Here is a 26,639-nt window from a genome sequence, read left to right as displayed (position 1 = left end):
CCATCGTTCTGTCCCTTTAATTATCTTACAAATAATGGCCTATTTACACAATCTCCGATGTCTCAAGTCAGAGCGTCAGTCCATCCAAGTCCCATCTATTCCCCACATGGCCCCACGTGCAGCCGCTAAATTCCCCAGACAGTTGCTACACTAAGGTCTCCAGATAGAGACGGTCCACGAGTTGCAAATCGTGTGACGTTTAATTGCAAACGTGGGCACCAGAAACGTGTGCATGTCTACTTTAGGCGCACATGGTCTAGTTGATTATCGGACGGGAGTGCACACAGACGCCCATATACCGTACCGTACGGCAGGCAAGTGGGTGCAAATCCAAAACCTCTGGTCTCAAGTATTATCTTTACAAGCCGTTACTGTGCATGGAAAAGGGTGGTGGGACAGGATTGTGTGGAGGACGGGCCAATATTTGGCTGTGCGTGCGCGTGGTCCATTTACACGCGGCGTCCTTTTAATGAGGTGCTTATCCACGTAGGTGAATTTGGAGTTCTGATCCAAGTACTTAGACAGAAAGAGAACGACTCGCATTCTGAGCTCTTTCAATTGCGTCAATCCTTATATTTGAATAATACACTGTGAAGACATCCAACCCGATATTTGTCTTATCTGTCCTTCTTATAAGATATCCTGTGCTGATAAGTGCTATTTAACTCTAGCTAATACAAAGCATTGTCAGTGTTGGCCTCACACGAGAGCATTTCAACACATCCTATATCAAATTCCGTTGCTTCTGGAAGCAAACAAATACCAATTCAGAATTGTTTCATCAATTTAAAATGCACTTACCTGGCCCACCCACCCTCAAGACGACAATTATTCAATTGAATAAGGATATGGACCCCGAGGATAATAATTACACCATACTCACAAATGAATACGCAGATGATGAGCTGGCCTTGGGTTCATCGGAAATGGCCCAAAGTTCACTGAGTGAAAACCTTCCCAAGAAGAAACGTAGACGGTCCTCGTCGTTTGTTGATGATGAAGAGCTCGCACGTAGACGCACGGAAAACAAGCAACTACACTCGATAATCGAAAAGAGAAGACGCATCAAGATTAATCGCGAATTCGAGGCCCTCAAATATTTGATTCCTGCTTGCAGAAATACTGGCACCCAGAAGAAAGGATTCCAGCCCACCACCAACAACGCCAACAAAATCGATGGGATGTACAAGCTCACTATCTTGAAGGTTTCGGTCGAGTATATCCTCTATTTGCACCATATTGTTCAGAAGCAACACGAATTGCTTTCCCGGATCCCCAATCTTGACTACGACTACGATGTGAACTTCTCAAGAATTCCGCTTGATGTTAACATGTATCGGAACATTGACCGTGACTTCAGCTTTGCCGAATTGAGTGATGATCTTCCGACAGGCACACCTCACACGCAATACGCAACGGGACCAAGAATTCCTTCCATCAAAGAGGACGAGGTGTTGATGGAACAGACACCACATATCATCAAACCAGGCTCGCATCCTGAATCAATCATGCTCAGCTCTCAGAGGCAGCTTCCCACGCCAGGGCTTACTCCTGACATGGCTCCAATTCTAGCAATGCTTGGGAAGCACAACCCAGACGGCTCACGTCAACTCCTGCGCCAACCGCTGCTTACATCCACACTGATAGATCCTTCCAAGCTCAATTCACACGAGCTAGAGTCACTAAACAAGGCGTTTCTGTTCAGTTCTAGTGGGGCAATCTCAGGGTTGACATCAGCTGGGACGTCGCCTTTTTCACTTCCAATCAAGTCTTCTGTCAGAAAATCCAGCTTTATTTTACCTGACCCAGCGCTTCCGAGTAAATCCCCTTCATCTTCACCCACATCCGGGTCGGACTCACCTAATCTAGGTGCTCCACCTCGCAAAATGTATTTCAAAAACAAGGTGCCGGCCACCAACATGATAGCGAATGTGGGCCTTGGCGAAAACGATCTTGAAGAGGAGATGGACGAGGGGCTCAAGCTTGAAGATGCTTCCAAAACGTTGCTTGCACTTCGCAAACCATGCATCGAAAGGCTACTCAATTAAGTAAACCAATGCTTAGGTTCTCTTTTTTTTTTCTAATTTCTTTTTTTGTAGACCAGTATACTGAGTATCTATGCGGAGGCTTCTAGGAGGTTGTTGTCTTCGAGCCATTCAACATACTCGTCCATCATGCTATGCCAGGCGCTCATTTCATCGTATGACGAGAGATGAACGGGGTCTGTGCTCAAAACATCCACCAGAAACTTAAAGAACATTTCCCACAAGTCTTTGGTGATGCCTCGGCCCGATTGTTCCACGAACGTGTACCACTGCTCGAATCTTTCCGAGCAACTCGTAAGAAAGCTACATTGGGCAAAGAGTAGACGCCAGTACGAAATGGCATCTTGAGCATCTATCATTTTGAGCTGGCGATCCGGACCCTTGACAAACCCAAATACATAGTTGTAGAGTTTCACAAACGTTTCTGGCGACGCTATTAGTTGTGTGTGCGTGTTCTGCAAGTGTTCCTTCATCTCCGTCAAGGAAGAAACACCCGCCTGTGTCCAATAATCTACGAAATCTTTCCGATGAAATTCGCCCGTCTGCGGCGAATTAAGTATATACGACAACGTCAAACTCAAGCAGTCCTCGGGGTCTATCCCAAGATCCTCTAGGTAGCTCAAGGTTCCATCTATCAGAATGATCTCCGACTGGGGATCCTTGTACTTATCAAATATGGCCGTCACTGCACCCAAAGACGCCTTGAGGTTGCCGGAGACGGTGCTGCTAGCACCTCCACTGTAGTAGTCGGAGACAGCCTGCTCCAAGTTCCAGTTACTCTTCAGTAGATACTTGGTGGCCACCTCTGGCGGTGCCGTGGTGATGGAGCAGAATTTTGTGCGGAGGGTTCCACGCGAGGACTGGCGTTAGTGATATTTTATTGGTTTATGTGGCTCGACATACCATTTGCTCAATTGTGGTGTGGGAGGTGGGAGTAGATGCCTGTAATGGTAGGTACTGGATCTAGAGGAAATCGGATGGAATATGAGCAATGACGAAAACGTGAACAGAAATGTGGACAAAGACGTGGGAAAATGGATCAATTATGTGCAATTTTCGGGGTCACATTTGAAAGCGCCGCGATTTTTTTCGCGCTCAGTGTCTTTGGTCTCTCTTTCCCTACTCTCTACCATATGTTTATGTATACTACTGAGTACCCAATACTGTGATCTGAAGGATCATCTAACCATATTGTACATAGAGAGGGTCCAGTTGTAGATACCTTTTTTGTGGTCTGAACTGTCAAATTGGCGTTTCTGAGAGCCGATTTTCATCGAAAAGCTGCAATTGCAACCTCTCCAGGTATCTGTTTTAATCAGTACACAACAAAGCCAGCACGCAATCCTCACCACACGACCTGGCCCATTGAGAATGGCCCCAAATGTCGTGCTTTCGCCGGCGCTCATGAAGAGCATTGCTCCCACCCAGGTTTTGGCCGATCTCTTGACCGAACCTCACGACACCGAAAACGACTTGACGTTCCTCCTCCACTGGCTTCAGCCGTACTACCTACATCCTGGCGAAGAGTACGTGGCTCCGCTGGCTCGGATCCGCGCTGCAGCCAAGCAATGCTTGCGGGAACCCGTTGTTCAGTTGAAGTTTGTGGATCTCTTAGTAAACTCCATAGCCGTAGAATTCCAGCTCCATCTACAGCAGTTTGTCCAGGAAAACCTGCTCCTGAGCATATGTCAGCAGATCAATGCACTCACTGCCTACTATAATCGGCAAGCGGCTGTGCTTAACCTTAGCAAGGCTGCCGGTGACTTGTTCCAAAGATCCTTAAAAGCACTCTTCATACCATATCTCCTGACACCGAAAGTGAAACAGGGACTCGTGCATCTACTACACACTTCTGTGGGCGACAATGCAATGGAGTCTCTCCAATCGTTCGCCGCCGTGGGCATGGCGCCATTTATTCAGACTGTAGTCGTATCTGTCACCACTGAGCGCATTCAAAACTACGTCTTCACAACATTTGCGGGCGTCTGGGACCAGCCCTGCCTAGCCAGCTTGCAGCAATGGGTTCGCATCAATGTGTATCCCACTTTCATTGCTGGTGTTTTCGATTCGTTTGAGATTCAAAGCTCTTCTAGCAATGATCTAGTTCAATTCGCACAAGATAAACTCATCAACTTGAGAACAAGTGAAATGTATGATATGGTTGTTGCTTGCAACCGGAGTACTATTGCATTCTCGGAAGTACATCTATGTTTGGCCACCGGATCGCCAACTACTCGGACTCTACAAAGAGCACGTTTGGTGGACGCATTCATTTCGCAATGCAACTCAAAGTTGCTCCATCTGGGCTCCAATACAGTTAAAATAATCGTGGAATATATCAACACTATCAAAGCATTACTTATCGTCGATCCAACTGGCGTTTTGCTCGACAAAGTGGCACGTCCTATCAGGAAGTACTTGAAAACTAGGCGGGACCTAGTCTCTCATTTGGTGAAGGGCATGCTCGACCCAAACCCTGAAACAAACAGGTTATACGAGTTGGCATCTGCTTTGCGTGACAATACTTGCCACGCTTCAACAGCAATTGACGACCTAACAGACATACATTGGGTGCCTGATCCAATCGATGCATTGCCAGATTTCAAAAAGGGAAAAGTTTCTGATTTTGTTGACGCTCTCACTTCTGTGTTACCCCTGCTGGCTGTCCTCATTGATGAATTTACCAAACTCTTTGCTGTCAAATTGCTAGAGGCAAGCGACAACCTGCGAGAGATTTTCGAAGATGTCGAAAAACTCAAGCTCAGATTTGGCCAAAGTGAATTTGCAACTCTTGATGTTATGATACGCGATGTTGAAGAGAGCAGTCAATTAAACCAGAAAATTGGCAACCCTCTTCTAAATTTGACTATCCTCTCCCGAAACTACTGGCCCTCGGTAAGCGAGTTATCCAATGAAAACGACACCCTCAATTTACCTATTCAAGAAGAACTTAATCAATTTTCGCGCTCATTTGGTAAGTTGAAGCAAGGTCGGCATTTGAAGTATTTACCTTCAATGGGCCAAGTTGTCGTTGAACTTGTATTCGACAATTGCAGCAAGGAGTTCAATGTCACTCCATCACAAGCTACTGTTGTTGAGCTATTCAACGAGGACGACGATCCCTTATCCTTGCTGACAATTGCGCTTTCTACTGGATTGTCCAATTATGCTACCTCCCAGACTGTTGAATTTTGGATCAAGCAAGGAGTTCTCGAAGATATTGGTCAGCAGAGGTATAAAGCTGTATCAACATATACAGGGTAAATAATATCTGAAGAATACAATTTAACACTAATGTACATATATATACAACCTCAAAATCAGTTAATGTTCCCGTTCACTGACTTAACAATGTCGACACCCGACAATTTTTGATTGTAGGCGGCGCTTGGCTGCCATTTTCTTGTGCTTCTGATTTCTTCAGTAGCATAGCCTGGAATTCGGATGTTCCAATTTCTTTCGAGGTGTAATTGGACGTCCTTGACATCGACCGAATCGGCCTTTCTATGTTTCGCCAAACGACACGCGAAACTGGTGACAGAGCTGACGAATTCATCTGCAAGGTCTAGCAAGAGTTCTTCGACATCACCATCAATTGTAGTCTTTCCATCGCCCTCGTCAGCGCCCAATGAATTGACGAGCTCTGTCAATTTTCTCTTCGTGAGCACACGTCCACTGTTGTCTTGCATCGGGCCTCCAGACGCCATTTCATACGTTGGCATACGAGTAACTGCGGGCGAGGCGACAATCTGACCCAACGATGTAGAACTCCCTCCTGTCAATGTGGGCCTGATGTTGTTGGCGCCAGGCTTGATGACCACAGGGTTTGAAGGCTTGACGTTGATAGAATTCGAAATGGGGAGTGTAGGAACACTAGGCTTGGTAACCAGGGACAAATTGACACCGGATCCCACCATTGTGTCTCTTGAATTTACGCTGGAGAATGAACCCTCCTGTTTCACAGTAGGAACTGCACCAGTGCTTCCCAGTGCACGAGATGGTGGGCCTTGTCCCGCGCTTTGAGCGTTGTCAGCATTGGAAGCTGCAATCAGCGCATTTGTGACCGTGGGGGTCGAGACACCTTGGCCAGATGGACCCGCGCTCATAGGAGCAGAAGGAACAGGACCGGTCGCCGATAAAGGTGTTGTGTTTGGAAGAGGAGCCCCGCCGGATCCAGTAGGAGTTGGGCCGGCAGCGTTTGCTCCTTGCGCCTGCCCCACGAGCTGACTCTTCATATATGTGAGGTACCGAGAATACTGGGTATACTTCTGTCTTGTTTCTTGGATCTCGGTCTTCAACTTGTTGGCCTCGTCAGCGGACATATCTGGTCTTCTGGAGGACTCAAGAGTACGTATCTTCTGTTCAAACAACAAGAGTCTCTTGCGGAGATCCTGGTACCTTTCGACGGTGACGGCAGTGTTGGGCAATCCGCCGGTGGCTCCAGGCGTGGTTCCACTCCGCGGAGCGCCTTGCGACGTATTTACACCAGGACTACTGGCTGGACCAGCACCGCCAACTGGACCCGAACTTCCCATGTTTCTGGCGCCATACTGCGACAGACCGTACTGGCCAGACACTCCACTATTCCCAGCAGGCACGCTCAGCCCAACCGGTGAGCTCTGCATCTGCTGTGGGGCAGTCTGGCTTGTGTTCATTTGGTTTGGTGCTCCACCGACACTTGGAGTGTTTGCAGCGCCATTGGCAGCACCACCTGGAGCAGCAGCACCCGCAGACCTTTGCCTCTGCTGCTGCTGGCGGTAGTTTAGCAAAACCTGCTTGATTTGCTCCGCTCGAGCGTAGTGCTGTTTCGCTTTGGCGGTGTCTGCTCCGGCGCTCTGGGCCTGCGCAAGCTGCTCTTTGAGGGCATTTAAGAGCTTGGTGGCCTGGGAGGGCTGTATTGTGGGAATTGAATTTTGGTTTTGGGAGGGGTTTTGGTTCATCTTGGATAGATGAAAAGTAGTTGGCAGTAGGATATGATAGCTCCTGCAGCTGGGGTATGAGTAGGTTCGATTTGAGTGGAGAACGGTGACAAGAAACCTCGATAGTATGTGTTTTATGTGGAATTTTTTATGATCAATTTTTTGTATAGGAATATCTGTCAATTTTTCTCTTGACAATTATCGATATTGTGATCGGAGTGGCTTTGGTAGACCCGTTCAATCTGATCAGTATGATGGACGCAAATTGATGTGTATATCGTCATTTTTCTTCTAGTCTCTTTCTCAACTTTCTTTTTCTTTTCTGTTTTTATTAATTCTATCGATTTTGAAATCCACTGTTTTATGACGGCCAACGATGAATGGCTTCTCCCTTTGTTGGTGGTACCTGGCAGCGAATCAAACTCTAATACCCTCTTAAAATTCCATACGCATAAATCACAGATAATGGCATTTCAAATTCGCCCGTTCTCTTCTGTATATCCGCAAATGCATGTTGACAAGACTTCCTCCATGCAAATGCTCTGTTCCACCATAGCTGCAGCCCCAAAACAGAACATGGCGGTGCATTCATCTTCTGATGAGAAAAATGAGAGTAATTTTTGTAGCTCTTTTCAAATTGACACTTTAAGTTGTTTGCATTTTTATCCTGTACCCGACTAAACTCTGCGCAGACTACCTAAGATTCTACCCCAGCTTTTAGTCCCAAATCAATGTGGGAGTTCAAATGGCCCTGGGTAGGCATAGCAGTACGTTGTTTCCGGTTCATCCACAGTAGAGTGTATCTAACATCCAGATCCCATGTATTTTGATTTCTGTTTTGGGCTACGGCTCTCATTATTTTGTCTTTAGACATCATATGGACAAAGCAGCGCAGCTCTGGTATCAGGGCTACGTCACGATGGTATGGATATCGTATATATTCGCAAATTACAAATCCCCGGGAAATCCGCCATCGGATTATGTTGTTCCGCTGCATCATTGGCAGAAGTGGTGCAACAAGTGCAAGCTCTACAAGCCAGAAAGAGCACACCATTGCCGCAAATGTAACTCTTGCATTTTGAAGATGGACCACCACTGTCCTTGGACGAACAATTGCGTTGGGTATGGAAATATGCCTCACTTCATCCGCTTTCTAGTCTGGATCATCTTCGCAACTGGCTTTACTGGATATCACCTAGTCAAGCAGGCTGTAGTTTTCTACGAGGCCCGCAATTTGCCTGCCTATTTGATTAACAAAGCAGAGCTTTCGGCAGTAATTGCACTCCTCCCATTGGACTTCTTTGTGTTCGTTGCTGTGCTTCTTCTCTTTGTCAGGTGTGTAATTCATATCGTGTCGGGCAATACCCAGATTGAAGAATGGGAGCGCGAGCGCTTGGCTTCCCAATGCCACACGGAAAGATTCTGGATGAAGATTCGTAACAATCACAAACTTGTCCATAACAAAGAGCTTCCTAAGTTGACTTCGTGGAACCTCACTGCTGTCCAGTATAGAAATCTTGAAGAAGAGGAAACTACAGAAGAGAGAAATAGTTCGTCGACGGATGAAGAGAATGAATCGCTTGTTCCGAAGCTATTCACCGCCGATGATTTTATTTTCCCTTATGATCTTGGGATGTTCCGCAATATCTACAATAACCTAGGCAATCCTCTTTTGTGGATCCTTCCATGGAGCGGTCCACCAGGATCTGGCTACGAGTTCGAAACTAATACTGACGGTGACCAGCTCAATTTACCCTGGCCTCCAGACGGAGGCAACGTTGATTTTCCATCGCGCAAGCTCTCAGATGAGGAACTCCGGCAACTTGGCAATGTCAGCCTTATCAAAAAGCATTTGGATCCCAGAGGCACAATGAAAAGAGAGGCTTGGACCAACGACGAGGGTGAAGGGCTTACTGACTACGGAGTTGATGTCTCCGCCGAGGAGGAGAAAGGCATCAAGTTGTAAACGAATTAATGCGACGCTCAAAAACCAAGTGTGTTTCTCAGCTCTATACACCACACTTATCAATACTTGATTTCATGTGACCGCTCGTATTTTTGCCGTCAACTTTGCATCCATAGTTTCGATGCATTCTGCAGTATAGTCCGACACCGTTGGTATGTTAAATGGACCACGGCGGTGAACAAACAACCCAAAACTCGAAAATGAAGCAGTTTTCCAACCAAAATCACCGGAAAAACCCCTCCGTTCTCACTTAATTAAATTGCAGAATCCTCTCCAATTCTCACCCCGAATTCTCCATCTCCGATTGTTTCCAAAAATGACCTCTGTCCTGCACCATCACTCCGCTGGAGAAGCTTGGAGAGGTTTAGTGATGGCACGTGCAAAGTTGTAATCGAGACAGACCCTGGTGGCCAGAATATATAAAATACGCAATGCAGCCGCAATTGCAGAACCACAATACCACCAACCCGTTCATATTCCACAATGGCCGACGCTGCTCCTAAAGGTACCTTGAGATTGGGCTCTACCGCCCCAGACTTCCAGGCCGAGACCTCCAACGGTCCAATCTCTTTCCACGAGTTCATTGGTGACAAGTGGGTTGTTTTGTTCTCCCACCCAGATGACTTCACCCCAGTCTGCACCACCGAGTTGGGTGCTTTCGCCAAGTTGCAGCCCGAGTTCGAGAAGAGAAACACCAAGTTGATTGGTTTGTCTGCCAACGGTACCGAGTCCCACAAGGCCTGGATCAAGGACATTGATGAGATCACCGGATCCACCTTGACCTTCCCAATCATTGCCGACCCTGAGAGAAAGGTTGCTCACGCCTACGACATGATTGACTACCAAGACGCATCCAACGTCGACGACAAGGGTGTGCAGTTCACCATCAGATCCGTGTTCATCATCGACCCAAAGAAGACCATCCGTTTGATCTTGGCTTACCCTGCTTCTACTGGTAGAAACACCGCCGAGGTGTTGAGAGTGTTGGACTCTTTGCAGACCGGAGACAAGAACAGAATCACCACTCCTATCAACTGGGTTCCTGGTGATGATGTCATTGTGCACCCATCTGTTACCAACGAGGAGGCCAAGACTTTGTTTCCAAAGTTCAGAATCATCAAGCCATACTTGAGATTGACCCCTTTAGACATCAACGAGGAGTAAAGCTCTGAAGCAATTGCGCTGGTAGCATCCACTATGTATTCTAATAATTGAGAAAGATGAAAAGATGAAATGATGTAGAGACAGTAAAAATGATTAAGTGATAAACAATCGATGAACAAATCATCCACTAGAGGCAAAAAAATTCCTTGTTTTCTTTCCCATTTTTAAATGTATATCTCCCCCAATAAATTATGTGCCAATGAGACTATACTCTATACGCATGCATGTAGTGGCTGCAAATTAAAACCACAACGAATCAAAGACAATGTACACCCAGAACATAAGTTAACTCAATAATTTTTTCAATCACAAGTTGAATCAGTTATGAACTTAAAAATCAATTCCACTATACCCCACAAATCAACACAATTACCGTTCCCATATATATCTACACATCTCAGATCTAGTACTTCCTATTACTTCATCTGGTGCCACTTACTGTAGTAATTCTTTCCCGCAAGACCGCCACATCCATCTCCGATACTGCCAATAGATGTATCTGCAGAAACTTGTGTCTAGAAGACGACTGTCCTGGTCACGTTCATGGCAAAATCTATCCCGTTTTTGTGTTCCGTTGCAGTTTTCCACCGGTCTACATTCGAACTATGCCTCTGGAGGTAACCAGGTGCGAGCACCTGTCGCTCAAATGTCACTGTCCCTTCCAAATTTAACTGGTGTTAATTCTTTCCGGTCGCAGCCTTTATGTGCTCGTGACTCTTCCATTTGGGTGGAGCCTCATTCGTTGGTAGAGACCGCAAGAGTCAGTAAACTCAAGGTCGATGTAGATAATCCTCCTGGAAACGATGGACTGAGCCGCGGCATGTCAAATATTAAAAACTCCAGGGCCATTGATGCAGCTCTCCGTTTCTCCGATGGGCTGGAAGGCTCAGAGATCAGCGAAGAGGAACAAAGACGAATGTCCAACCTCGGGGCCATGATGGACCTGCTCAAGTTCTACGTTCCGTTGCTTTTGCAGGAGTCGCTTCCTGCGGAAATGTTGCTGTCGACCGTCATGCTTCGACTCTGTCCATCTCATTTCGAGCGCATCAACGCATATCTCCCTAATATCAAGGGCCATGTCTCGTACTACGCCACTTGCAAAGCGCTCCAACTTTTCATGACATCTTTGGTTTTGAATCCAAGAACCCAACTCCACATCTCGCTGATCCGCACCTCCAGGTTTCCTGAACCAAACTGTGTCCACGCGCACTCGACCAAGATCTATATTCGCTGGACCACCTGTCCCGAGGGATGCTGGCATCTCTCCGGCTCGGCCAAACTTGTAGAGCAGGAATGCAATGACAAATACTCGGATCACTCGACTGCAAATGCTACTCTAGGTTCGCACCGATGGTCTAGCATAGACCCAGGAAAGCTCTTGGATAAACTGGACCTGAACTGGTCTCTCACTGGCGCCTTGGCGGATTTGGGCAAAGGTATCATTGGCTTGCGCAAAGAGGAGCTGCGCCTCGAGAGATTGGTTTCTGGAATCTTTATATTCGAGCTAAACGAGTCCAACGACAAAATTATTGTACATACTGTCGAGGACATGGACGTGGTAGAGCGTCCCGAGGAGCAAAGAGAACTTCGCGTTTGTTAATGGGTTCCATTATGCGTAACTATACTCCTTAAATACATTTGGTAGGCACATCAAATCAGCCTCAGAGCCTTTAGCTTCAACCAATACTCATCCCTTAATTACATTTATGATTGCGTCTTATCAAGCAATTGTAGCGCCTGTTTAACTAGCAAAGCGGCTTGTTCTTGGGCTTCATTTCCCGAACTCACTGCTGTGCGACCTTCCGGAGAGTTCTTCATAATCAATTGCACCAAGCTGGAAGTCAATTGCATCTGCTGCTCAATGAGATTTTTGGTCTCGGATGAAAGCTTAACAAGTCTCCATTGCATCAAGACTAGAATAAAAATGAAAGCAACGAAGAAAGCAAGGAAAGACATTGGAACGTAGTCTTTTGTCCAGCCGGTGTTGGCTTCAGGGATCTCGTGCTTGGGCCTTCTTTTTTCATCCCTAGACTTCGCATGTACTCTCTTTGGAACTTGAGTAATGGTCTGTTTTTCTAGCGTTACTGCAACCTTACTTGCTCCCGTCTTTTTATATGTGTGGTCCTCAACCTCTTGTTTGAGCATTTCTAGAATTTCCTTGTTCACTGTATGTTGTGCTGACAGGGTCAGCTTTTCAACCATGCCTTTAATCCATGAGGTACCAGACCATTTGACATAAAAGGCAATTTTGATTTGTGTTTGATTACCATCTGCCCACAGGAAATAGTATCTAGTGCGGACGGTGAATGATCCACCAGAAGGTACATCTGGAGTAGAAGTAATTGAGAGGACCACTGCATGGTCTGAATAATCCAAATGTTCAATGATTTCACTCACGCAACATTTTGTGGACTTTGGGCCAATTGAATATCCAAGTGGTCTCCTATATGTATATTTTCTTTCCATTAAGGCTTCATCCTCGTCATTCGGCAGAAAAGCGCCATAGTCTGAAACCTCTGTTGCTCCTTGACTCTCCAAAACCTTTTTATGAAAGTCTGTATTTGCGCTTCCAAACATCACATCGAACACAATTCCCAACGGAGCAGGTATGATTGCATTGGCAACTTCAATTTCATTTTCAGAATCCTCAAAAGCTCTTCCTATGTTCGTAGGCTGGTTTACAAGAGGTCCCTTGTTTTGATACTTTGATGTTTCCTTTAGGTCAACACATTCAAGATGATCGGTTGTTGTGTTGACCAATGTTTCAAGAGGCAGAACTTCAGTTTTTTCAGCAATTGCAACAATGTTCTCTTCATTTTCAGATGAGTAGTCATCATCATTTTCAGTGATATCCAAACTATTCTCGCTCCATGCTTCTCCGCCTTGAGCATCCTCATCAATAGACATAATATAATTGGAGATTCTCCTTTGTGAGGTCGTTTGTAGATCTTCGTTGACATCTGTTCCCTGAGACTCTTCTGAGGAGACTAGGTCCAAGTCTGACAAGTCCTTTCCGACTGCCTTCAGCCAAACAGTCCTGATGAAATCGAAGGTTGCGTCACGAGACAAAAAGCTGGCAAAATTGTGCTTTGCGTCTTTAGTTTCAATCAATATTCCATTTGGAAAGAGGCCAGCAGTTGACTTCTTTTCGATGCGGATAATCTCCTCAAATTGAATAACAAGACTAGTGACCCATCCCAACAAATTCGAGTTGAAGCAAACCGACTGCTCTGTAACGTATATACGTCCTTGGAGTAGAATCTCTCGGCTCAAGGCGCAAGCGAAATCGTCTAGAAGTCTATCAGTGAGATCGTGGCTTCGAAAAATCTGATGGAAATCGACATTTCTCCGTATCGTGGCATATCTGTATGATGTGTCCTTATATTTTTCGCTCACATAGAGTTTCGGGTCGAATCTTTCTTCTTTATCCAAGAGCTCGGAATACGAGTCGCTCTCTTTTCGTTCATGTGTATTCTTCCGATAGGTGATCACCTTCGGGGACGCTTCTGTCCCGTTTAGTCTGTCTGGATCTTCTGGTTTGGAGCCATATGCAAAGATAGGGGATGTCATACTCGTCAAGGTTCTACGGACGAAGCCAGAGTCTACGGAGCTAGCGCTAGGCTCTACACGCACATCAGCGGGCTCTGCCTCCGAACTTTTCTGCTGCCACATACGAAGTGAGTTCCGGAACTCACTACCGGCTACTGGGGATGTCTGCGGCAGGCCTGCGCTTCCGTCATCGTTCGACTTGGAGGTGTTCGCAACACCTTCCTTGGACATGATGGAGTTGACATCTTCCATGGTCGTCTGTGGATCCGCCGGCAAGGCTGGCTTCAGCATAAACGCCGGCTGTAGGTGCAACGAAGAATCGGCGCCATTACTGCTTTGACCGGTGCTGACTCTCGAAGATGTCTCGCCTGCGATGGGACCCCCATTGGTCTGACTGGCGTCGCCTGCAACACTCAATTCCGACCTCAAAGACGACGACTCGTTGTATTTGGGTACCTGGATGATCCGCTGTTCCAAGTCTTGCTCCAGATCGACCGTTCTCCGTCTTCCTTTGGGTGTTTTCGGTGTTTTGGGTATCGTCAAGTCTGAACCCATTGAGCCATCAAACAGGGACGATGGGGCAATTTTTATGGTGGAATTCCCTAGGCTGTCGCCACTTACTGTGTTTGTACCCATCAATTCCTCAATGACTTGTTCAGAAACTTTGCTAGAGGCATCGTTGCTGCCGCTCTCTTCAGAACCAATTTGGGACGAATTGGCTTCCGGAGAGGTAAGGTCCTCCATTGAAGGCGGAAATGAATATGACCATGCATCGTCGTCCTGTTCCATTGGGAAGGTTTGTCTAATAATAGGTCCACTCGCTTGAATACGACGTTGGAAGAATTCCTGAAATGTGGGGATGGGACTAGTAAGTGATGCTGAGGCTATACTATACGAGGATCGGGCATGGAAAAAGATAAGAGCTGTGCATGCAGAAAGAAACATCTTTGGAAAAGTGAAATAATTTTCTGGAACGATATTTATTCATTTTTTGTAATTTTGTCTTCTGATCCGTTTGAGTTTTGGCTCATTATTGTATTTGTCTAAGACAGTCTTCTCACTAAAGGAAGAAACATCATTTTCGCAAGGCGACATCTACAGAAGTTGAATTTTCTTGGAGGGCTGTCTATTCAACAGACTTGCCCTGATGCTATATTTACAAATATATGGGAATACAGAATTGAATCTCTAGGCTATCAAAGTCTTTCGGCGACCAAATGTAGCCCCATCATTATTTCTTAGTTATCCGTAATTTCTTAATAAGTAATTTAGTTGTTCTCAGGACGCAACTTTCTGACCTCCTTACCGACTCTCCAGATCTCCATGTTTCTGATGGTCTCCAACTCCTCCTCCAATCTAGCTCTGTAGTCTGGAGCAGAGTTGAAGTCCAAGGATCTTTGGGTCTCGGAACCGTTCTTGACAGACTCGTACAAGTCCTCGAAAACAGGCTTCAAGGCCTTCTTGAAGATTGGGTACCAGTCCAAAGCACCTCTTCTGGCGGTGGTAGAGCAGGCATCGTACATGTAGTCCATACCGTACTTACCAATCAATGGGTACAAGGACTGGGTGGCCTCCTCAACGGTCTCGTTGAAAGCCTCAGATGGGGTGTGGCCGTTCTCTCTCAAGACCTCGTATTGGGCCAAGAACATACCGTGGATACCACCCATCAAACAACCTCTCTCACCGTACAAGTCGGAGTTGACCTCTCTCTCGAAGGTGGTTTGGTAGACGTAACCAGAACCGATGGCAACAGCCAAGGCAATGGCCTTCTCCTCAGCCATACCGGAAACGTCGTTCCAGACAGCGTAAGAAGAGTTGATACCTCTGCCCTCCAAGAACAAGGATCTGACGGTTCTACCGGAACCCTTTGGAGCAGCCAAGATAACGTCAACGTTCTCTGGGGTCTCGACGTGGGTCAAGTTCTTGAAGACTGGAGAGAAACCGTGGGAGAAGTACAAGGTCTTGCCCTCGGTGATCAAAGGCTTGAGCTCGGCCCAGGTCTCGGATTGAGCAGCGTCGGACAACAAGTTCATGATGTAGGTACCCTTGCCGATAGCCTCCTTGACGTCGAACAAGTTCTCACCTGGAACCCAACCGTCCTCAATGGCGGCCTTCCAAGAAGCACCGTCCTTTCTGACACCGATGATGACGTTCAAGCCGTTGTCTCTCAAGTTAAGACCTTGACCGTAACCTTGGGAACCGTAACCAATCAAGGCCAAGGTGTCGTTCTTGAAGTACTCTTGCAACTTCTCGACAGGCCAGTCACCACGCTCGTGGACAACCTCCTCGTGACCACCGAAGTTGATGGTCTTGACACCACGGGTAGCCAAAGGAGCAGCGGATCTGACGGCAGCTTGAGGCATCTTGGTGGCCAAAGCAGCGAGGGTTCTCTTGGCAGCAAGTTGCTTGGCAACGGTGGAGGAAGCCTGACGAGCCAAACGGAGGGTGGAGTTTCTGAACGACATTGTGTGTAGAAGAAAGTAGTTCTGTGGTGAGAAAAAAATCCGGTGGATATTCAGATTCCTTTATAGTGCGTGAAAAATTTTGTGCGCACCGCGGGTGCACGGGTGCGGGGGTCGACGCCGGCGCGGTTGCGGAGCGGTTTGGTGAAGGTTACAGAACATACGATAATGGGGCCCAGCGGCCGATATAGGCGCTTGGAGAATTACTGGTGGTGCTTGGATTGTGGGAATTTTGAAGGGGAAAATTTCATTGGTGGATCCTGGCTCTGGTGTATGGATCATGATCTATTGCCAATAGTGGAGGCTTCAGCCCTATATCACCATTAGGGCCTAATACTACTGTGCGCTCACTGTGAGTCAACCATGTTGGCGGAGAGCACTGCATATGCGTGCCCGCCTGGGGGAGTCCTAAATAGGGCCGGTACCTGTAGAATCCAAGAGTGGATGATCTGATTTGTGTGGATGGAGATTGGGCGACGGCTTAATTTCGCGCCGTTTTGGTGCGGGTTTCGGGATGCGCCGTTGGGAATTCTGGTTCGGGTTTTGGTTGACTGGGGGTGAATTGCATGTAGGCCATAATTAAGTGTAACGAGATTACTGGTAATTGACACGGGTTGTTTTGATTAATTCGTGTGATTTTGAAATTTGTGCTGTTGGATTTTCAGTGGTAAAATATCTCTTTGATTGTAATATTCTTTATTTTAAATGAATCATTGTTGAGGTTAGTGATTTGAGAGTGGGTGCGAATATTCACTTTTGCATAAATGAGCGTCTGATCCCACTTGTTGTCAATTCTGAGAGGCACGCATAAATATTTAAACACATAGAAATATTCGTTCAGCTAGAAGAAAAGGAAGCCTCCTCGGTATTGATACACTAGTGTCTCGGATGAATCCTACCTGAGGGTTTCCATCTGCTTCTCTGTGCCTCCTCTTCGCTCTCCTCCTCAAATCCAATAACCACACCTACAAATGATGTAAATAAAAATGTATAGTATTAATCGTTATATTTATAAATGCTGCGAGCGTACAAGCATCCGCGCTCTATCCGTTATCATATTCCCATGTCGTATCTTATTCATCAAATTGTTCAATCATTTGTGCAGACAATCACTCTAGTAGTTCCATTGCACTGTGTCATCAACCATTTCCTTCTCAACAATCTGAATGTTCCAGTTGTCGCCCATCTTCTTGGGTTCCGACCGGAAGCTCAAGCTGTTGAAGATCTTGTTGAACTCAACATCATCCAAATCATCTTCTAAATCATACCAGGACTTAGGCTGGAAGGAAGACTCCAGCAACGAGGGAACGGGCAATGATGAAACATTGACGTGCTTGGCAACATCAAATCCGCTGTAAGATTCAATCTCGTGTTCAGAACTTGAGTCCACGCCTTCAGTATCCTTCTCTTTGAGAATCGAAGGCTCAGGCACCGAGGAGCTCGAGTTACTCTTGGCCTTAGATTGCTCGAAGTCGTCCATATCGAAGACGGAGTCATGGTGGGTCTGATTCTTGAAACTCACAGAGTCGTCATCTGAATCCGCGCCAAACTCCTCCTCTTCCCATACGGTTAAGCCATACTTCCAATTGGCCTCCAACTCTGAGATGAACTTCTTCATGTCTCTCAGTTGAATCTTCTTGAGGTAGTTTGACAAACCGTCATCTGCGCCACCAATCTTGAGCAAGTTCATGAAGATCGTGAAACAATTGCTGTTCATGCTGGGGTAAATGTCGTAAAGGATCTCAGGCTTATTGTAAAACACGAACTTCTTGAAATTGGAATCAGATTCAAGTGACTTCCGAGGACCCTTTTTCTTGAGCTTGAATGGGTCAGCAGAACCAGAGCTGGTTGTAGTAGCTACAATTGGCTTGAAAGGAGAAGTACCGAAGACGGCAGTCAAAAGGGTGATTCCAAACGACCAGTAGTCTGCATACTTACAATCGTAGGAGCTGACAACCTCATCAGAGCCCAGATCGAATGGTGTGTGAAGAAAGCATTCGGGGGCCATGTAACGTTCAGTGCCAACATTGAATACGGTACTGTGTCTGGTGAAGGTGGCGAGACCCCAGTCGCAAATCTTGGCGGTACCTTGTTCGGTGAATAAGATGTTTTCTGGCTTCAAATCACGGTGATAAATACCGAGGCTGTGGGCGTAGGTGAGGCCGCTGTCCATTTCGCGAGCCAAATTCCATACATCCACAGCGCGAGGCGATCCATTGTTGGAGTGGATGACATCGTGCAAGTCGCCTGCAGAGCAGTACTCCAACACCAACACGACAAACTCTGCGGTTTCGAAGCTATCGAGCAATTGACAGATGTTGGCGTTCCCGCGACCCAACTTCTGCAACACCTTCACTTCGTGCCTGGCCATGGGCTCGACTTCTTTCCGTCTGTGCATGGCCTTGATGGCAACCTTTGTGTTTGTTTCGAGATCCAATGCAAGGGTCACACAGCCAAAGGAGCCCTTCTGGATGGGGGCCAAGTATTGATAGCGGTTATTCCAATGGAGCCTGCCATTTTCGTACGCCGCATACTCGGGAGACGCCTGGGGGAACCTGCCAGGGGTCGAGGACTTCAATTTCACAAGCCCGTTATTTGCTTCACTTCCCAAAGCTTTCTCCACACTTCCGTCAACATTCAGAGAAGGTTTTATGGATTGCATGTACTGAGGGGGGTTCTGTAAAGGGATAGGGGTAAGTGACTAAGGAAAGGACAAGTTGCCAGAACCTGCGCCTACCGAAGATCAATAAAAAAAACGAAGAACAATCAAAGCAACCAAAAGCGGGTCTCGGCCAGAACAATCAACGTTACAGATTATCTGGCGATGTGGTACTTCTAAACACCGATGAACGGGGTAGGTGGTTAAATCCCGGGGTAAGGGATGCGAATCAGTCTGAAAGGAGAGCACGCAGAGACCAGACCAGGACTCAGCCTAATATATATATGGGAGGAGGGATGTTATGAGCCCGGGGTTCGAGACACAAAACAATAATGCGTAGGGGACGAGTTGTGGTGGAGTTGTGGTAGTTGCCAGAGACTGTGGTGAGGTGTCTCGTGATGGTACTTGGAGTGACTTGTGACTAATCCGGGGGAGTGTGTGTAGGTGCGGCTCGGAAAATTGGAGATTTGGGACGATAAGGGATAACAAATGTTGGGCTGCGATAGAAACAGGTTCAGTGAAAATTCACCAAATGAAACTTTTTAGTTTTGTTATTTCGTTTACAGTCGCGGCTAATTTCTCTTTCACGTACTGGATGGAAAGAGCGTCACTGTGGTTTGGCGATGGGGCCTCTGTATGAGACAGGAAACCGGTATTAGTAAGAGAGGTAGATCCACAATAAATCAGGGATTGCAGAGGGAAATGGGGAAGCTATATATACTGCTGGGCGGTCGTGCCAATTGCCAATTGTCAACTTTTAACTGAATTACTCCGTCAATGCTAGATGTAACGGTTGCAGCGGTGGTTTCTTTTCAGTGCGAATATCGGGCCTCATATACTATTCCTGATAGTGACAAACCGAACCGATTAGGGGGGCGCACTTGCAGGATTAGTGTGGGTGGTGGAAAGTGCTCGAATGTCACGTGAGCGTTTCGGACCCAAAGCAGTAGCGGTACAGACAAGCAGGCTAAAGGACAGCTGTTGGGAAAACAAAAGAGGAAAGTATTACTTTTTGGTCACTAGTGCATTAGATTTTATTGATTTGGTTTTAGGGTAGCTGATCGGGAATTTCGGTCAGATATCCTACAGAGTTAAGCCTAGTTATAGCGTCATAGGGACAACGGATATTAAAAAGGAGAGAACTGTGGGAACCGCAGATCGTCCACAGACAAAGGAGTGTTTTGGCACTGTTAGAATAGTTTATTCTGTTTCAAGTCTGTGCATATGTACCGTCGCAGTGTTTAGGTTGTGCCTGCCCAACAGGTGTAGATGCAGTATTTTGCAGCCAGTGGATCAATACAGCTGATTTGGGCAGAGACACCTGGGGAGGATGGAATTAGGAAGGAAACCAAATCTCTGGAGCGCTGTTGGGGAGCAGACCCAATTCTTTGTGGTTGGTTTTTGGAGGCACAATTGGGTGGAAATTGGGGGCTCAACGATTCGCTACCCATAATTGGCGCTAGGTGATATAAATGATACGAAATAATAAGGACTGGTTTTTTCAGATACGGTGCATTATATTGACAACCACAATAAGTGACCCAGACACACAATCACGGCTCTAGCTATTAGTCTTCAAACAAGCACAGACAGTATAGCCACAAACAACACAAGCACAAACAGTACAGCCACCAAACTTGCAAAACCACAAGCACCTCTGAAACGGACGAAACTGCTCGTGTCAGAATTCAAATTCTCAATAGATTCTCGCTGAGAAGAACAACCATACCGCCTGAACACTTCCACCCATTGTGCACATTCACTACAAACACACCCTCAGCTCATTAAAGCAACCAAGAAAATCCATCAGGGCCGATTCCCCAAATTACATCTCAGCAAACCAGGCAATCTCTAAATTGACCGCTGCGCTCCGTACTTCAATTACTACTTTGCACACAGACCGTCCTACACTGCCAAAACCATGCGCTTGTTGCCATATGGAATTGCCCGAGTCTCAACGGCCGATCAGTTGAGACGGCTGTACCAGGCTCTGGTCCTGGCAACTATAATGACGCATCTCATGCGCCAATTCTAAAATCAGCAACCAGCGCCTGCAAGAACCCTACCAGTACTCTCGAATAAATAGAATATATTAAAATTAAACGCAACTATTAAAACACGGCCTAGTGAAGTGCCCGAAAATGCGGTGTGCGGCCCGCCATTGGCTTCTTTCGCTACTTGAGCAAGCCATCAATTGTCCCTGTCAACGACGCAGGCTTGGTCACCGATGAGTATCTCTCAACGACCTTACCCTCCTTGTCAATCAAGAACTTCTCGAAGTTCCACTTGACCCGGGTAAGCCCCAACAAGCCCGACTTCTGCGACTTCAAGAATTTGTACACGGGGTCGGCCTTGGCGCCATTGACGTCGATCTTCTTTAACACTGGGAAACTCACACCGTAGTTGGCCAGACAGAACGTGGCGATTTCGTCGGAGTTGCCGGGCTCCTGCCATCCGAATTGGTTACATGGGAAGCCGAGGATCTGCACGTTGTCGCCGTATTTCTTGTTCAATTCCTCGAGTTCCTTGTATTGGGGAGTGAATCCACACTTGGAGGCTACGTTCACAATGAGAACGACCTTGCCTTTCAATTGGTCGAAGGGGTATGGCTGGTCTTTGGCGTCCAAGGGAGCGAGGTCGTAGAAGGAAGACATGTTTGCTAAATTTGTGTTTGGTGGAACTTGCGAGAAAGTGGTGTGGCTTATATATGTTGTTACGTGTGTGACCCGGAATTGTGGCACCGCCGAGCCGAAGCTTCTGTATGCAAGTGAAGGGTATTGAAAGATGTCAAAAAAAAAAATGCATTGGAAATTTGGAAGTGGCTTTGCGGCGGCGGAAATTGTGAGCGTAGAGTTTGGATTTTATTCTCTGTTTTGTGGTTGTGGCGATTTTTGTGTTATATCTCGATTGAGTTCTAGTCTTCTTGTAAGTGTGAGGTTAAAAAAAGAGGTTGTGACATTTACGAGGTGGCTTTTTTAAAGTAGTAGAAATCAGAATACAGCGCATCGGCATTTCTTGAAGTCGTAATAATTAATGGTGGCTATGGAACATTCTGCTGTCAATGTGCCAGCGTACTAGGTATGAACGATCAAAGGTAAAGACGCTCGCCAACAACACCGATGGTGCTGATGAAAAGTGCACCGGCCGCAATGGCTGAGGCAACGACACTGCCGCGCTTGACAATCTCCAAATCGCGCACGTAGGCCTTCTTGCTCAAGGCATACTCAACCTCTTCTTCGATGGGTGACACAACTGGGACTGCCTCATCAGCGCCAACTGTTACATCACTAGCAGCGGAAGTAGACATTGGTGCTGGGGAGCCAGGAACAGATGCACTAGGTGTGGAAGTGGCCAGAGAATCTTCGGAAACTTGAACATATGACAGACTCAAGCTCTCCTCTTCAATTGGCACTTGCTCCGCGGGTTTAGGGGTTGGCTCCTTCTTGGCTTCAGTCTTCTTGCACACGTTCTTCTTGCATTTCGCAGAACACTTGCTGAATGGAACACCGCTGCCGGAAATAAATCCGAACATGCCCTTGGAGGAGCAACCAACCTCCTTTCCGCGCGAACGCTTCGAGATGTTGCATTGAGCGCGTGCGCCGTTGTACCACATTGACAAGAGCGCAAGAGGAGCTCCCACGGCAGAGTACAACAAGTAAGGATGCTTTCCAGAGGGAGCAGCGTACTTATAAGCCATGGTGAAGAGACCCGAGGAGACAACGGCCAAGGCCAAGTTCAACACGTTGGAAATCGTAAACGTTGTGCTGATGCTCTGCAAGGTAAGCAGATGTTTTTCCGATGAGCTCAGATTGTTTAATTGTCTGATCAATTGAGGAATGGCTTCCCAGGTCTGGTATGCCAAGGAGCCGGTCAACAAGCCCAACGAGGTGGCACCGGCCACTTTAATCACAAAAAGACAACGGCCCATTTGATGAGGATTGTTGTGGAAAAGAAAAGGAGTTGTTGGCAGTTAAGGAACAGAGGAGTTTGCAGTGAGACAAACTACTATACGGACGTGATTGTTTGCTATCAGACCCTTGTGCAAAGAGTAGAGTGGAATTGCTTTTGAGAACAGGGTGGAATATCTGTGGTTCAGGAAATCAACGGGAGTAGAAGGGTTCGATTGGCCTGTTTATATATCAGGAGAAGGGAGGGCAAAGATAGTGAAGATGATTGAGTGGGGATGGGTGGCGAGGAGGCACGGGTGTCCGAGTGCATGGAGGATGGCACCTAACTGCTAGTATTGGTGGTTTAGGGTTTGGGACTGAACGAATGGAGCGTTTTTTCTAAATGGATTTTTTTTGTAGTATTGTGTTTTCTCAATTCTTTTTCTTTGTTTTTGCAGGAGAGTTTCATTATGAGTATCGAGAGAGGTATTGCCATTTCTGGGGGCAAATACGCCACTTGACACCTTCGGAACCGAGCGTTTTGCAATTTGCAGCCATGTTGCGGAAAATCTCGGAGAGTTTTCAAACAGCGTCAAAACACGACAGAAGCATTAATACGCCACTTCTGTGTTGGAGCAACGATCAGGAACGGGCAGTATGTGGACAACTGCAGTCACACTAGCAAGTAGTATAAAGCAAGAAGTAAGCCATTGGTGCGGTTTTACATGGAATACGTAGAAGGATGATGCAAAGCGTCCCACATAGACCTCGATTGGTACAAGTAGAAGACGATTCTGTAAAACACTTCTCGAGCCACCAGAAAAGCACAATCCAGCATGGTAGATTTTGTATTCTGACACGTCTCTTTTCAACCTTCAATCATGACTTTATTTTTAATGTCACTAAGCCATTCGGACTTATCTCAAGAATTCCGGAAGCTTAGCCGGATCACCCTCTACACTCAGCACATCGAAGCTCTCGATCAACAACTCCACCAATATACGTCCCCCGCGTGCTCCCGTAAAGCGCCTATATTCCTCAGACACACTGGCCAAGTTCCAGCCCTGAAGTCGTCTCAAGCATCCAATCACTGCACCGGTTCTATGGCGTCCCATCCCGCAACAAACCAAGAGTGGATAGTTATCCTGATTACAAATAAGTTCCAATGCCTTCTTAATGGTGCGCTCGTCAAGCGAGTCCCACGGATTGATGTTGGTATAGCTGTAGTCATTGATTAGCCCAACAAACTCAATGTTGATGTTGTTCCCCAGACAGTAGTCGAGAAAATCCTCCATAGGCTCTTCGCTGGCCAACCACAATATCGTTTTTAGATTGAGCTGCTCGAGAAAAGACTGGTTTATGAGCGACGGCTGGCCGGATCTGTACAACTGTTTTTCAACGGGGCAGAAGTTGAGTGGAGGGATGATTCGCAGGGCAGGAGCAGCCGATAGACTGGCCACGGCAGTACGCGAGGATTCGTCCAAGGGATCGACGGCAGCTTCTTTAGCCATTTGGGGAATTGGAGGTTCTAGTGGGTGGTGATCCGAAATGGAGAGAGCTATGAGTAGGACTATAGACGCTGTCACGTGTAGTGCCAAATACCAACGAAGCGAAGGATGCAATTGGGGGATTGGGTTGTGGGAGTTGTAATTTTTTTCGTCTTATTTTCTTTATGAGGGAAATTCTCCAATTTGTTTATTCGGAGGTGGGTTTTTAGAGGTTAGGGTCTAGATTAGATGCTACTGTTGTTTTTTAGAGGGTATACATCGGATGTGAGGGGACGGTTAATCGTTGGACAATATTTCAGAATTAATTTTTACCTTGTTGTTCCATTATTGGTTATCTTTGTGGTGTTTGGGCTTTGCCATGGTAGATATAGTACCCACAAGGAGATGTAAGTGTACTCAAAACCGAAGAGTCCAATATATGTGTATTGAGTTTTCAACGTCAAAGGAAAATACAATATGCCAATAATTCTGATCTCCGATTCTCGTCATACTCCCTAAGTTCATCTTTGTTTCTTTCACGTCCGACTACAGTGCATATATCATACAAGATTGACATTACCAAAGCTTCAAAGGCAAAAGAAAAAGAGAAGAATTCAAAAATACCAAGGGCTCAAAACCCCCAGAAATATATAAAGCCCGACATTCCCACCCATCTTCCTCCAACAATTTCATGTCCCCCACGTCGTCTGCCTCTCCACACAGGCCCACGACGTGTTAAGTCGCATCCACTACACTTCCACAGTCAACCGGAAAACACCACCACGATGGCCAAAAAAGACGTGGCTGCTAAAAAAGCCAGCGCTGCGTTCGCTGCTCGTCCCGATTTGGACGCCGCAACCGCCAGAAAACCCGTCAAGTCATCGTCTCCGATCTCCAAAAGCATCAACGATGTGGTGGCCGCCGTTAACACCACTTATACCAATTATCTCAAGGCATTGACTCCGCGGTTGAAATTGATCGACTCCTTCTTGGTGTTCTTGGTTGCCTTGGGTGTCTTGCAGTTTGTCTACGTGTTGTTGGTGGGTAACTTTCCATTCAACGCATTCTTGGGAGGATTCATCTCATGTGTTGGCCAGTTCGTCTTAACAGTGAGTTTGAGAATGCAATATGCACTTGCAACGCAGTCAGAGGAGTCAAAGGGGGAGGACTCGCCATTTCCAACCATCACACCGGAGCGGGCTCTTGGCGACTTTGTCTTTGCCAGTTTAGTGTTACACTTCATCGTGTTCCATTTCATCAACTAAAATAGTCACAAATAAAAGCATAGAAGGTACTCGCAACGACAAACACACAATATTGAATGGAACGCGAAACAGTCGTCATTGTAGAAGCTGTAAAATGGATCCAGATGGCACCAAAAAGTGAAAAACAAAGAGGTAGATGTATACTTCTCTAGAATAGGATACGATTGGAATATGCAACTTTTGTAACACAAATCTTTCATTTTTTTTATCCTGGACTGAGTCGTCAGAGTCTATATGACAGGCGACAGACCAGGACTTACGAATACACAAACATCCCGTATTTCACGGCTCTTGCTACATGGATAAGCGAAGGTAACACAGCCAGCAGGCAAAACATCCACGCACCCTTGACTATAAGTGATGGATGCAATATCAGGCGCCCAGAGCAAGCCTAAACAATTACACAGCACCCGCTCTTCTCCTTGTCGTTGCCCGCAGCGCTCTGCTGCGCACGGCTGTTGGCAGCGGCAGCAGCACTCTTCTTGCCAGCTTCAGCACCGCGGGCCTCGTTGTTAGCGCCTACAGCTTCCTGGCCAGCAGCGGGGGTGGACGTATAAGCAACGGCATCAGCGGCAGCAGCATCCGAGGCAGCAGCAGTTGCACTGGCATTCTGCTGGTTGATGTTGCGCACCAACCCATAGAAAGCCTCCTCAACATTGATTCTCTGCTTGGCAGAGGTCTCCAAGAACGGACAGTTCAACGAGCGCGCAAAGGCCAACCCTTCTTCGTAAGAGACCTGTCTCTCCGACTCCAAGTCGCTCTTGTTACCCACCACCAACACAGGCACGGTGTCCGAGTCCTTGACTCTCTGAATCTGCTCGTAGAACACCTGCAACTCGTCCAACGAGTTCTTGGAGTTGATGGCATACACAAGCAAAAAGCCTTCACCCGTGCGCATGTACTGCTCACGCATGGCCAGGTACTCCTCCTGGCCGGCGGTATCTAAGATGTCTAGAACCACCTGTTCGTTATCGACAGTACAGTGTTTTCTGTAGGAGTCCTCGATTGTGGGGTCGTACTCGTCCACGAAGTGCGATTGGATCAATTGGATGGTGAGGGCGGACTTACCGACACCTCCGCCTCCGACGACGACGATCTTGTATTCCTTCAACATGGTACGTGGTGGTAGAAGGACCAGGGGTGTATTTTTTCTGGACCGGACATGGGAACTGTTCGTGCGCCTGCGTGCAGGAGCTGTTTCGGTGATACTACTGGTTTAGGTGCTGTTATTGGCGG

At 46.9% G+C, this 26,639-nt stretch overlaps 15 protein-coding genes across 15 annotated transcripts; 6 read left to right on the top strand and 9 right to left on the bottom strand.

Moving 5' to 3' along the window:
* Positions 1-791: 791 nt before the first annotated feature.
* On the top strand, positions 792-2,048 carry PUMCH_001181 (uncharacterized protein; the record flags this gene model as incomplete). Its single annotated transcript, XM_063020245.1, has 1 exon — positions 792-2,048. One exon carries the CDS (start codon positions 792-794, stop codon positions 2,046-2,048), a length of 1,257 nt encoding a protein of 418 aa, XP_062876315.1.
* Positions 2,049-2,116: 68 nt separating this feature from the next.
* Positions 2,117-2,951, bottom strand: PUMCH_001180 (uncharacterized protein; the record flags this gene model as incomplete). Its single annotated transcript, XM_063020244.1, has 2 exons — positions 2,117-2,905; positions 2,949-2,951. 2 exons carry the CDS (start codon positions 2,949-2,951, stop codon positions 2,117-2,119), a joined length of 792 nt encoding a protein of 263 aa, XP_062876314.1.
* A 465-nt stretch (positions 2,952-3,416) lies between these two features.
* PUMCH_001179 (uncharacterized protein) lies at positions 3,417-5,309 on the top strand (the record flags this gene model as incomplete). Its single annotated transcript, XM_063020243.1, has 1 exon — positions 3,417-5,309. The coding sequence occupies one exon, from the start codon at positions 3,417-3,419 to the stop codon at positions 5,307-5,309; it is 1,893 nt and encodes a 630-aa protein (XP_062876313.1).
* Positions 5,310-5,365: 56 nt separating this feature from the next.
* PUMCH_001178 (uncharacterized protein) lies at positions 5,366-6,985 on the bottom strand (the record flags this gene model as incomplete). Its single annotated transcript, XM_063020242.1, has 1 exon — positions 5,366-6,985. The coding sequence occupies one exon, from the start codon at positions 6,983-6,985 to the stop codon at positions 5,366-5,368; it is 1,620 nt and encodes a 539-aa protein (XP_062876312.1).
* An 856-nt stretch (positions 6,986-7,841) lies between these two features.
* PUMCH_001177 (uncharacterized protein) lies at positions 7,842-8,930 on the top strand (the record flags this gene model as incomplete). Its single annotated transcript, XM_063020241.1, has 1 exon — positions 7,842-8,930. One exon carries the CDS (start codon positions 7,842-7,844, stop codon positions 8,928-8,930), a length of 1,089 nt encoding a protein of 362 aa, XP_062876311.1.
* A 483-nt stretch (positions 8,931-9,413) lies between these two features.
* On the top strand, positions 9,414-10,094 carry PUMCH_001176 (uncharacterized protein; the record flags this gene model as incomplete). The annotated part of the gene is made up of 1 exon (XM_063020240.1): positions 9,414-10,094. One exon carries the CDS (start codon positions 9,414-9,416, stop codon positions 10,092-10,094), a length of 681 nt encoding a protein of 226 aa, XP_062876310.1.
* Positions 10,095-10,587: 493 nt separating this feature from the next.
* On the top strand, positions 10,588-11,694 carry PUMCH_001175 (uncharacterized protein; the record flags this gene model as incomplete). Its single annotated transcript, XM_063020239.1, has 1 exon — positions 10,588-11,694. One exon carries the CDS (start codon positions 10,588-10,590, stop codon positions 11,692-11,694), a length of 1,107 nt encoding a protein of 368 aa, XP_062876309.1.
* Positions 11,695-11,798: 104 nt separating this feature from the next.
* On the bottom strand, positions 11,799-14,588 carry PUMCH_001174 (uncharacterized protein; the record flags this gene model as incomplete). Its single annotated transcript, XM_063020238.1, has 1 exon — positions 11,799-14,588. The coding sequence occupies one exon, from the start codon at positions 14,586-14,588 to the stop codon at positions 11,799-11,801; it is 2,790 nt and encodes a 929-aa protein (XP_062876308.1).
* A 323-nt stretch (positions 14,589-14,911) lies between these two features.
* Positions 14,912-16,108, bottom strand: PUMCH_001173 (uncharacterized protein; the record flags this gene model as incomplete). Its single annotated transcript, XM_063020237.1, has 1 exon — positions 14,912-16,108. One exon carries the CDS (start codon positions 16,106-16,108, stop codon positions 14,912-14,914), a length of 1,197 nt encoding a protein of 398 aa, XP_062876307.1.
* A 1,111-nt stretch (positions 16,109-17,219) lies between these two features.
* Positions 17,220-18,767, bottom strand: PUMCH_001172 (uncharacterized protein; the record flags this gene model as incomplete). Its single annotated transcript, XM_063020236.1, has 1 exon — positions 17,220-18,767. The coding sequence occupies one exon, from the start codon at positions 18,765-18,767 to the stop codon at positions 17,220-17,222; it is 1,548 nt and encodes a 515-aa protein (XP_062876306.1).
* A 2,171-nt stretch (positions 18,768-20,938) lies between these two features.
* PUMCH_001171 (uncharacterized protein) lies at positions 20,939-21,418 on the bottom strand (the record flags this gene model as incomplete). Its single annotated transcript, XM_063020235.1, has 1 exon — positions 20,939-21,418. The coding sequence occupies one exon, from the start codon at positions 21,416-21,418 to the stop codon at positions 20,939-20,941; it is 480 nt and encodes a 159-aa protein (XP_062876305.1).
* A 434-nt stretch (positions 21,419-21,852) lies between these two features.
* Positions 21,853-22,692, bottom strand: PUMCH_001170 (uncharacterized protein; the record flags this gene model as incomplete). Its single annotated transcript, XM_063020234.1, has 1 exon — positions 21,853-22,692. One exon carries the CDS (start codon positions 22,690-22,692, stop codon positions 21,853-21,855), a length of 840 nt encoding a protein of 279 aa, XP_062876304.1.
* An 876-nt stretch (positions 22,693-23,568) lies between these two features.
* PUMCH_001169 (uncharacterized protein) lies at positions 23,569-24,162 on the bottom strand (the record flags this gene model as incomplete). The annotated part of the gene is made up of 1 exon (XM_063020233.1): positions 23,569-24,162. The coding sequence occupies one exon, from the start codon at positions 24,160-24,162 to the stop codon at positions 23,569-23,571; it is 594 nt and encodes a 197-aa protein (XP_062876303.1).
* Positions 24,163-24,923: 761 nt separating this feature from the next.
* On the top strand, positions 24,924-25,403 carry PUMCH_001168 (uncharacterized protein; the record flags this gene model as incomplete). The annotated part of the gene is made up of 1 exon (XM_063020232.1): positions 24,924-25,403. One exon carries the CDS (start codon positions 24,924-24,926, stop codon positions 25,401-25,403), a length of 480 nt encoding a protein of 159 aa, XP_062876302.1.
* Positions 25,404-25,794: 391 nt separating this feature from the next.
* Positions 25,795-26,517, bottom strand: PUMCH_001167 (uncharacterized protein; the record flags this gene model as incomplete). Its single annotated transcript, XM_063020231.1, has 1 exon — positions 25,795-26,517. The coding sequence occupies one exon, from the start codon at positions 26,515-26,517 to the stop codon at positions 25,795-25,797; it is 723 nt and encodes a 240-aa protein (XP_062876301.1).
* Positions 26,518-26,639: the final 122 nt, after the last annotated feature.

The sequence above is a fragment of the Australozyma saopauloensis genome, chromosome 1, assembly GCF_035610405.1.
Source record: "Australozyma saopauloensis chromosome 1, complete sequence".
NCBI classification, from domain to species: Eukaryota; Fungi; Ascomycota; class Pichiomycetes; order Serinales; family Metschnikowiaceae; genus Australozyma; species Australozyma saopauloensis.
This window is presented reverse-complemented; position numbering and strand designations above follow the sequence as displayed.